The 12,201-nt window shown below is 34.0% G+C and overlaps 1 protein-coding gene across 1 annotated transcript; it reads right to left on the minus strand.

Moving 5' to 3' along the window:
- Window positions 1-502: 502 nt before the first annotated feature.
- Window positions 503-10,696, minus strand: LOC116146417 (ABC transporter B family member 25, mitochondrial-like). Its single transcript, XM_031431815.1, is given in 12 exon segments — window positions 503-922; window positions 1,359-1,494; window positions 2,787-2,851; window positions 4,496-4,588; window positions 4,694-4,759; window positions 4,837-4,917; window positions 5,594-5,649; window positions 7,267-7,362; window positions 7,921-7,948; window positions 10,164-10,322; window positions 10,400-10,545; window positions 10,618-10,696. Coding segments are annotated over 12 exon segments (1,149 nt in total). The 3' UTR covers window positions 503-778.
- Between the last annotated feature and the right edge of the window lie 1,505 nt (window positions 10,697-12,201).

A 12,201-nucleotide genomic window follows, 5' to 3' on the forward strand; every position in this document is an offset into this window, starting at 1 on the left:
TTCAAAGTCAAGGAGGGTCAACTCTTAGCTTGGGTTCCTTTATGTATGCATACCGTAACTAATCTCTCAGAACTATGAAGTTAACAACCGGATAAATCCTTATTTAGCCAAATTTTGTATACCAAGACCTGCAAACTTCATTCATTTAATTTAACAAAAAAGAACAAAAAGAAAAAAAAAAGAGTAATGATATTGGAAAGTTTTTTATACCCTTATTAATTACCTTTTACGATGTTAATTATTATGATATGGTTTCAGAATATACAAAATCACTATTTAACCCTTTTCAATTAACAAAATTCCAAAAATTAAAATTAAAAACTATTTTAGTTAATTGATTTGGATTACTTTTAACAAAGGTAATTATGTTGTATTCTAGCAAGTCCAATACCAATAGCTCTCCCTGTTTCATTTTTTCAACTATCATACTTAAATCAACAGAACCATCAATACCACAACATCTAGAATAGATCTCAAGACGAAACAAAAAATTTAACTACAAATATCCAAATAAAGAGCAGATTAAGGTCTCTTAGGCTTCAGCAACCTTTTATTTTAATTATTCTTCAATTGTGCATTGCATTTCCTTGCAATACCATATAACTTACAATAAATCATGCCACAAGTTCACCTCTATATATGTCAGGATTTAAATCTCATCCAAGAAATATAGGCCGTGAAACTAAAAGAATGGGGGAAGGTTACATCTGCAGATTTTTGCATACATTGTTATGTAAATATATGGACAATATTGATTATATTTATGAGAATTTTAGTTTCAAGGAGACGATATTACGTCGGTATCAAGGGCATCCACGCTACTGTTTTGCTGTCCCCATAGCTGAGCATATCTCCCTGCCTTTGTCAATAGAACTTCATGGGATCCCTGTTCGACTACCTTCCCGTTCTCCAAAACTATTATCTGAAAACCAATTTAAATTTCAGATGAATATGAGAAAGAATACGAGAAAATAACGGTTGAGAAGATTAATACTCGATTACATCAAGAGTGAACTAGAAGCTTTCAAAACAATTAATTCACATTGCAAAAAAGGTCACCACTATAATACCAGCTCAGTAACTTTACCAGACCGGTAATTATCATTGGATTAGAATCTTGTATAGTATGCAGTCACTCAAGATTTCAATCCAAAAATAATAAACGCCCTGGTAATGTGGCCATCCCTTGCAAGTATGTAATATTGCAAAGCATGTTTCTGACTCATTATTGACCACTAGTAGGTATGTCCTTCAGAACAATAAGACACTGCTTGTTATTTTCTTGACAAATATTTACTAGATAAATTGTCAACGATTCTGTTCCATGAGAGAGATAAATCGTCAATAAGAACGATTACCTCATCACATTGCATTGCCGTTGTGAGCCTGTGTGCTATAAAGACTGACGTTCTATTAGTTGCTAGTGATTTTAGTGCATTTAATATCTCTGCTTCGGTTGTGCTATCAAGTGCACTAGTAGCTTCATCACATAACCTGAGAAAATCATATGACAAGAAGTCACACTGCATGAGACCCAAAAAAAAAAAAAAAAAAAAAAGTATCATGGACATAACGTGTCACATACATTATCAACTTGATGGATGAAACATCTTACATAGCTACAGCTTAGCTTTAACATGCTAATTCTAAACTTAATGGCCCAGATGCAAAGTATTGAGAAATATGAAAAAAGTAAAAACATATAAAACAATACGACATATGGATTGTCTTTATGGATTCATTCTCATTGTGCAAATTCTACATATCATTTAATATCGTCCTCACAACAGCAATATACGAAAAACCCCCGTAAATCTACAATCGATTCACCTTTTTTAGTTCTACTATCTATCATGGACATAATATACAAATATACTAAGCAAGTTCAACCAAATATCTTGTAGAGCTTGCAAGTTTAAATACCATTCTAATTCTTAACTTTATAGTTTACTCTCATGCAACAACTACACAGATAAACATGACATAACAAAAATACATATGAATAATGTAACAGACATTATAATTCTCAATTTCCTAGTCCTTGTTGAAATTCTACTTATCTCTTCCAGTCAAGGAAAAAATGGAAAACTCTCATAACTTGCAACACTAAAATTTTACATTTTAGTTTTTTTCTCCACAATGGTTTAGGGTTTAACACGCCAATTGTCAACTTTTTGTCCATCTCAGGCAACAAGAACACGTAAAAGGAAAACTTTATTTCTTGGAAAATTAATCAGTGTAAAAATCCGAAACTGTATCCTCATTACAAAGCATACACCAAATGATAACAAATACGCTGTGGTCTTAAGATTTACTTAAAAGCTCCAACCTTGTCATCAGCCCTGTATATATAATAATGGTAAGCAAAGAAACTCCAGAAATACAACCCCAAGCCAGAAACTATAACCAAATGAATTTGAACAAATTACAAAGCATACACCAAATGATAACAAATACGTTGTGGTCTTATGATTTACTTAAAAAGCTCCAATCTTGTCATCAGCCCTGTATATATAATAATGGTAACCAAAGAAACTCCAAAAATACAACCACAGGCCTGAAACTATAACCAAACGAATTTGAACAAAATATTTTTCTCTCAGTTTGTTATCAATAATTTCCTATATATTCTGGAACATGGAATATGCATATGTATATGGATATTCATTGATACGAATACAAGTTAAACTAAGAAGAATGAATTCTTACATAACATGCAATAAGCTTATGTATATAGAGATTCATTCATACAAATTCATGTCAAACTAAGAAGAATGAATGCTTACATAATAGCAGGTGCTTTTAAAAATGCACGAGCTAAGGCAACACGCTGCTTCTCACCACCACTTAACTGGACAGAAAAGTCAAGTAATCATAGAAAAATTCATATCTAACAAAGTATAATCTATAGCAAGCTCATTTTCTTTTGCCATTAGAAATATTTTTCAACACAACAGTGGTCATGATTAACAGATTACAATGGATTAGATTAGATAGCAACGAGCTGACAACAGCAAACTCTTAAACCACTTGACTGAAATACTTAATTTGATAGGTAAGTACCATAGCATTTAAGCTTTAAAAGGCTACCTTACTTGCACTTGCATATAGACCGAACACAACCACAACAACAAATGAAATCATAAATCCCATTTTATAATTTAATTGATACAAAAAGATTCTAACTACTTGCTCTATCTGACTTGGATACCATGTTAAGTTAGCACTTTTCTCTAAAACTTAAGTTATAGTTGAGCACCCAAAAATAATAGTTAAGCTACAACACAGACAAACAAGTTGAAGGCTAAGCTTTAGAGTTCAACAAAAAGAAACAATTGAGGAACATTTGATTGGACTTTATTACAGAGGAGATGTATTGATGGATATAGAACAGTATACTTCTTTAATTGATAAAAAAAAGTTTTCCCCATACAACACCCAGGTAGATCATGCAGCATTTGCTTTTTCTTTTCTTTCAGGCATCTTAGCAGGTGGTTGCACCTCCCAAGGAAGGACACAACCAAAGCCCCACCCCCTCAATCTTTGAAAGTATGATATGAAAAAGTATTACAGAGTGTTTGCACTGGAATATATCTTAATCTATTAAGATGTAATTTCATTGTTTTTATATATTATCATATCTTGACACAAGTTTTCATTTGTAAGATTTGACGTCTTTGTCCTATTTAAGAATTTAACATTATTTATATTATATGAAAAATATAAAACAAGTATCTTTAAATAAATAATTAGAAAATTAAAAAAGATGAATAAATAGTTTATTTAAATATATATAATCAATTTAATTAGTTAAATGCATATTTTATCTTAAAAAATTTAAAATATGGTCACTTGCAATGTCGTTAGATGTAACATCTACTGATTGTTGTCCTTAAAGCACATCCGACAACTTTGATTACAAAGTGATCATTTGAGGACTATGTATCCAACCATGTCAATGTTTTTGTTGGAAAAAGGGCTGTTTGGTTGCAAAATGTGGAAAAAGATTCAATCTTTGAATCTGTATCCTCATTTTACTGCCAAAATCATCCTCATTATAGTGAAACTTACATTATTAGAGAAACCATCAGTTGAAGATTATTTTAATGCAAGCATTGTCTCCATAAACAATTTGTGCTATTGTCAGTGACCAGCAAACGATGATGGTCACTGTCTGGCGATGGCCAGTACCAGATATTTAATAAAATCAAAAGTACCAAGGTGAAATGGTTGGTGGCTAGGTTAAACTTGAATAAGGATATAAAAGATAAAGGATATTCGTGGTAATTATAACTAATATGCTTATTAATCTTTTTCTGATTCTGAAACTACAATTTTTTAACTTCTTTAATTCAGATTTTTCTATCTGACTTTAAAAGGTCAAAACAAAAAATGAAAACCAAAAAATTTTAGACCTATCTCTTAAATCTATTAAGATTAAGATGTAAGTGAAAAAAAAAAACACACCCTATGTTTTTAGTTGTAAGCCTCTCACCTTGAGCCCTCGTTCCCCTACCACAGTAGAATATTTATCAGGGAAGTTCATGATCGTTTCATGAATAGCAGCACGACGGGCAGCATCGTAAACCTGAAGGGAAAAATGTTGTAGGCTAAAAATATAAAAGATATTGATGCATACTTTACAGAGTGAAAAAGAGAAAATATAATTAACAATAAAAAGTTCATCACACACCTCTTCCTCTGTTGCTGAAAGACATCCATATCGGATATTGTGAAATATTGTATCATTGAAAAGCACCTGCCAATTAACAAAATTTAGTCAGAGAGAGAATGAGAGGGAGAGAAATTAGAAATAAATTGTAAAGATAAACTTACTGTATCCTGTGGCACAACACCAACAGATTTCCGTAAGCTTTCCAATGTTACATCTCGTATATCTTGACCATCAATCCTTATCTGTCGAGGAAATTGCCACAAATTCAGAAACTGAAAAGACTATCACCACAGAATAAATGTAGAAGCTGCCATCTTGGAGCAAAAGAGTATAAACATTATATATCATACTATCTGAAGAAGAAAACTTATATCATTTTTCTATCATGTTTGGCAGCATATTAGAGAAAGAAAGGGCAAGAGCAAGAGCGAGAGAATAGTATTAGGCTGCCAGCTGACCCAAAAGCTTAAACTAATAGATTAAAACCCAAATAGGTTATAAAATTCCAATGAGAGTACTTAAGTGCAATGCATGCATATCAAACAAATCACAACAACTAATATAACCATAAAACGAATGCAATTTTAGTCTACAATGTCATTATTCAAACACAAGATAAATCTAGTCAACTTGGCAGTGATAACTTAAAAGGTATTGAAGATTTCAGATATTTCATTTAGAACTATTGTATAGCTTTAAATAAAAAATAATCTTTAGTGTTTTGATTTCTTTTCTAGATTAGGATAACAGCACTGATCTATGGCATTATTAGAGGTTGTAAATGTTTCCAAACTTTCCAAGAATAGAGTAGACTGACCTAGATAAACATGAGCTATACAGTAAAATGAACATACTTTTCCAGATCATCTGTGACATGTATTCAAACATATAAAAAATAAGACAAGTGTCAAGTCTTACACTCCCGGAATGGGTGTCAAAAAACCTGAAGAGCAATCTAAGAATGGTGGACTTGCCTGCAAGGTTTAGTAATTCAGATAAATCAGTAGTGCTGTAAAGAAATTTGAGCAAAAATATCTTATGAACCAAATGATGATTATTACAAGCTTATGAAGTACACAGTACATAAACTTCATTCCTTTAATCTATGAGAAAAATAACAATATTTTACAAGGAAAATACTAGCTTTTGCTCTACAGAAAAAAAAAAAAAAAAAAAAAAAAAATTCGCAACCAAGCAAGCAGAAAGGATTTTTTTCAAAAAATAGGTTGTCCATAACCTTTCATAGATCACATGCCAAGATTTAAGAAATGAAAAGCAAGGTAATTGTTGGAGATAAGAGAATCTTATAAAATTGAAGTCACTAATGAATTAGTCGGGTAGTGATTAGACAGATTTATTGTAATTAAGCAAATGTATTCTTTCCCTTTTCCGACAAATTTGTTATCTGATTTATAGGGCTTATCATTAGATCCCGGCTTTTCAGCTTTTTTTCTTTATATGTGTATGTGTGTGTGTATGTATATATATATTACACTATGTAATATAATATTTTTACTAAATTTTTTACATCATTTAATATTCTTTCATCTAGTTTAATCTAATGATTGAGAAAAGAAAATTAAAAGCTAGTTACTCTTATTCTAATACAGACTCTGCATCTGCAACTCTTTCAACCATTTGAATGGATTAGATAGAGGACTATTATACAATGTTATATATATACACTTAGGGTGCGTTTGGCTTATTATTTCTGCCCATATTCTCAATCCTATTCTCTAACTAATGTTTGGCACATTATTCCAGAAATATTAGCCTATTTTTTTTAATTACTTTTAGACCCCATAAGGTTATTAATTTCATTAAATACCCCCTGAAAAAAAAAAAAGTTTAAAAATTAACAAAAACACCCCCGCGACCTATACTTGTCAGATTCTGGCAACCACCGTCGGTGGTAGCCGGAATCTGTACAACGGCCTACTTGCCGACCAGAAATGGCCGAAAGTTCACCAATCTGACCGTCGCAAAGAAATGGCCATCGTTGACCGAAACGACGACCATATCTTTGGCTGTCGTTGACGGCCAAAGATGGACTTCTTTTGGCGTTTTTCGGCCGTCGACGGCAATATTTAGCGGTAGATCTGGCCTTTTCCGACCAGATCCACCCGTTACGACACAGATCCGACCGGTCTGTGTCGTAACGAAATTTTTCGGCTAGATTCCGACGGTGGTGGCCGGAATCTGGCACTGCAGGTGGTGGGGGTGTTTTTGTCATTTTATATATTAAGGTGTTTAATTAAATTAGCAAACCTAGAGGCTTTTTCATAAATTTTTAAATTTTACCTCGTAATACTCTCCTATCCAACTACCCAATATTATTCTCAAAATCCTATCCAAAATAATAAACCAAACGCACCCTTAGTTTCTTAACATTGTATAATACAAAGAAATAAAAGAAGGGAATTATTTGCTCATACTTATAATAGCTACAAAAGTAACCATTGATATTAGGAAAGAATTCTATTGGAGTGAAAATACTAAACTCATTGTTCATAAGAGAGGTAAAACATCTAAATAATAAGTAATTAGATTCTAATGCTGACAGCCAGTAAGAGTACATACTGAAGCCTTACCACTGCCACTGGTTCCAACAATAGCAACACTTTTTCCAGCCGGGACAACAAAAGATACCCCATCAAGAATCTTTCTTTCTGTCTGGTNGTACGTGGCTTTGTTACACCAGTAGTTGCCAAATACTGTTAGGCAGTTTTTAAGGTGGTCACTGGTATTCCAGCCTATATACCCTTAAACCAAGAAAACCCCTAAATCTGGACAAAAAACCCTAATATTGATTTTGCCCTATTTTCGTCGATCCCTTGTGTATGTGACCTAATCTCACGAATTAACCCTAAGACTCAACAAGATTTGACAGCCTAATGATCTAGGGACCTTTAAATCGAAAAACCCCCAAAATCTGACAAACCCTAATTTTGGAGTTCGTCAATAGTTTGAACGATTTCTAACCCTAGACCCGATTTAGACCTAAAAAAGGCTCTGATACCACTATTGTAAATCAATACCAATCCTTCAACCTGCAAGATTAGTCACAATACAAAACAGAAACTGCAAGAACAACACACAATCACACAACACAAGATATACCGTGGTTCGCTTGTTCAATATAGAACAAGTTATATCCACGTTGAACTCCAGAATATGGAGCTCGCTGCACTAGTGTTGATTTCCTCAAAGATTACATTTTACAGAAGAATCTTCTTCACTGTCACTCACAGAATCAAACACTCATTCACTTCCCTGTATCCCGCAAATCCTAATAAACCCTAGAGTAATCTATACCCTTCAAGGAACCCTTGCCCTCAAACATTACTCTAGAAAGATTCACACAAAGAAGAAACCCAGAATGAGCGTGAAACCCTAACCCAGACCAAACGAATTTTACAGAGAAACGAAACGAATACCTAAAACTCGATCGCCCTCAAATGCGTGAATAGTCCCCTTTTATACTGTTGACTTCTGATTGCATTTGAGTCGTTGGATTCTCTTTATCTTTGATGGCTGTGATTTCATTTGGAATAATGGAAAAAACGACAGCGTTTTGTTTCCTGGTTTAAACGACGTCGTATGCTTCACTTATTTAACATAGGTCAATACCCAATGCTGACAGATTCTATCCTACCCAACCCTGCCTCTCTTTTCCTTCTCCTTTTTTGACCTTTAATATAGTTGATAATAGCTTCAATAGGTCCCCATAGTTTCAGACGGGTTTTTTTCCTGTCCATCCTGCTAAATTTCCATCCTCTTGCTGCCCCTAATATAATATGTAGTGGGTAAAATATTGAACAACATGGATCTTATAATAATTAGAAAACTCCTGAAATCAAGTATGAGCTTGAAATTTTAAGCCTTGAAAAGGGTTATTAGCCTTGGATACCATTGATGAAGGTATTGAATATGGCAAAAGGAGCTTGTAGGCTTGCAACTCAGCACACTAGTCTTTAGGGGTGTTTGGTTTCGGGTACCCTGCATTTTTAGAAGGAACCGGAACCAGAACCAGAACCGACGGTTCCTTGAAATTTGGAACCAGAACTGGAACCGATGGTTCCGGTTCCTAGGTACCCAGAACCAGAACCTGTAACAACGGTTCTGGTCCTGGTTCTGGGTACCCTGTAAAATTACATGACCTCCCAAAAGTTTTTAAAATCGTAAAAAAACCCTTAAAAACTTACAAATATTCCCTCATTTGGCACTTGTTAACAAAAATAAAATTACAAATTATAAATTCAAAATTACAAACTCCATTACTTTGTAAAGGTAGATTCTCAAAAGTCAAACCAACTTACTTTAAATGTTATGAAATATAAATATAAATGTATTCACATTACTTTTTTTACAAAAGTTTTTATTAACCCCCTTAATCTTTAATTTTATTTTATATTAGTCTCGGTTCCTGGTTCCGGTTCTGGTTCTGGTTCCTAACTATAGGAACCAGAACCAGAACCGCACAATAACGGTTCCAAAAATTTGGAACCGGAACCTACCTATTGATGACTGGTTCTGGGTAGGAACCGGAGCCAAACCTAGGGTACCCGTCGGTTCCGGTTCCAACCAGTTCTTTTGAACACCCCTACTAGTCTTCATCATCAAGGGTTAAGAAAAAAAAATCAAGTTTACTATTTTCTTAATATGGTATAGGTTTTTGCTACCTAGCACGTGCCTGTGGTTTCTTTTTCCCCTTCAAAGATTATAAAAGCCCAGAAAGACAAAGGATTCTTTGGACTTCCATTTTCATGGAAAAGAGAGAGAAATCAGGATAGAAATATTTAGATTTTATCCATGAACCACAAATTTATAGGGTTCACAAATTATGAGCCTATCATGAATAAAAAGAATTTTTCGTTTTTTGGGATAAATTGCATTGAACTTCCTCAAAGTTTAATGGAATTATAAAAGATAACAACTATTATATTCTTTAGTCAGCAACCTCCCACTTGGTGGAAGTTTCATAAAATGCTGTTGAACTTCATGTTTCTAACGAATTTCAGAAACTTCAACAGCATTTTATGAATATTGAGATTTTTCCAGTCCACCCATATTTTAAAAAAAAAAAAAAAGTAAGATCAATGAACTTCATTTTTCTATTATAAAAGTAGCATGAAATGACCATTGTGACCCTTCACACCGAAAATTAACAGACTCCAAGTCTCCTACTAAGTACTAACTGCAAGGAAGGTTTGTGAGTTGTGACAAAATTATTTCTTAGATTTGCTATAGTAACACACAACATAGGGAGTTCAATTAGCATTGACCCACCAAAATAAAGGGTAAAAGAAAATGTTGAGAAGCAAATGCAGTTAAAACAACCTATTCATTTTACTAGACATCATCTATAACTCAAGATCATGGTTTATAGTAGAGAAACAACTAAAGACAAGCTGGTATGCCCAATACCTGACACGGTCCAATATAAACAATAAATTTCATAAGAAAAGACAATCAATAAAGAACGAACCCTAAAATTCAAGGAAACCATAGTAAGTTCCTCAGAAAGTACCTCCAGTAACTGAAACATTGACTTCATGTCAACAAGACTTTGAATGGTCTCACGATAAACACTACCAAGGAAATTGAGAGGAAGTGACAGCTGGAATAGAAGTCCATTCACCATAACCTGTGTTCCAGATTTATACTTAGTGTATGAAACCATTAGTCACTCTCCAACTAATTAATACTAAGAAGAGGTTTTACCAAATCACCAACAGTCATCTGTCCATTTATAATCCCATGTGAACACAGGACCATAGCTGCAGACAGAGCTGTGCTAAATATCACATTTTGACCAAAATTCAGAAAAGCAAGACTCCTTTGTGTTTTCAAGGCAGCATCTTCATACCCTGAAAGGCAGCACCACAAGAGTAGCATTAGCATCAAAATTTAGAAAACAGCAAAAAAGAATTAGAGTAAACTTTTTCCATTTATATCTCTCTCCCTCTCGGGAATGACCAGATTAACAGCAATCTCTGCGTAATCATAACATCCAATCATGAGAATATCGGAGTTGTAGTTTAAATCAATTGTAATCCCTTTATTTTTGCTCTTTCCCTTATACAAACCTCGTATATAAACCCCCTCAAATGATGAAAAAAGGGGTAGAAATTTTCTACAAAACTTATATTGTAAGCTCTCACAGCAAATACAAAAACAATGGACGTAGGCATAAGAGGTTTATTGTGTATAAAGGTCTAAGGACCAGAGTGTCATATGTGAGTAGAATAGGGTCAGAAATAACTTTGCCAATACGCTGCGTTTTACTAAAGAAAGCAGTATATATGTCTTTGTACAGTAGCTTTCGTTTTAAGCAGAAAAAAATTTCCAGATCTGAATCTGTTTTCTCTCTTAACCGTTTCTTTCTCCTTTTTTCTCAAGATTCTTTTGCTGTAATTCTTTTCTTTTCATGGTATCAGAGCCATAGACAAACGTCTTTGGTTCAATTTTCTCGGATTTTTCTTCTTTTTCTTTAAGAATTTATAGCTCAATTTCTGCAATTGGTAAACATGGAAGCTGGATCCAGTAGCTTGACCGCTTCAGGAATTCCACCTACTCTACCTACAATCTCTGTAAAACTTCTTGACAGGAACTACTCATTTTGGCGTTCACAAATTCTTCCAGCCTTAATTTTGCATGGTCTTGATGGATATGTCACTAGGGAAAAAGAATGTCCTCCGATGTTCATAATGGAGTCCGACGAGGAATCTGGCAAATTAGTGAAGAAAGGAAACCCTAGCTACTACAATTGGAAGAAAATTGATCAATTCTTGGTAAGTTGGCTCTTATCTTCACTTTCAGAGTCCATGTTCCGCCATGTAGCTAAGTGTGGCACTTCATATGAAATATGGAACACTCTTGAACTTCATTTTCAATCACTGTCCAGAGCTAGAACTTTACACTTGCAAAACTTATTGCAAACCACTAAGAAGAATGCACTTAGTATTAGTGAATATGTCTTGACTATGAAAGGTTTGGGTGATGAATTGATTGCCAGTGGAGTGTCAATTAGTGATGAAGAGTTGTTGTTGTACATTTTAGATGGGTTAGGTCCTGAATATGACGCTATAATGGCTTCATTGACTACCAATAGTAATAACATGACCTTGCAAGAAGCACAATTCTTCCTACATAAACATGAAATGCGACTTGAAAGACAGAATAGTGTTCTGAATATGTTTCCTGATCAACTAGCCTCTGCTTTGGTAGCCTCTAAACAGAACTTTAGTAATGGCAGCTCAAATTCTAATTCTGGACTGAGTTATCATAATTCTGGTTTAAGCTCTGAAACTTCCAATTTCCAAAAATCTATGAATCCATAGACTCTGTCACAAACACGTCAAGGTTCTATTCAACCTCAGTTTAGTCAAGGGGCTGTTCAATCAAGTTCTGTTCCACCTCAGTTTTCTGGTTTTTCACAATTCCAGTCTTCGAGTAGCATTCTCGGTCAATTTACTCAATTTCAGCCACAATACTCTACTTCGCTAGATATGCAAAATCAGTTC

Source organism: Pistacia vera, unplaced genomic scaffold (assembly GCF_008641045.1).
Source record: "Pistacia vera cultivar Batoury unplaced genomic scaffold, PisVer_v2 Contig478, whole genome shotgun sequence".
Lineage (NCBI taxonomy): Eukaryota > Viridiplantae > Streptophyta > Magnoliopsida > Sapindales > Anacardiaceae > Pistacia > Pistacia vera.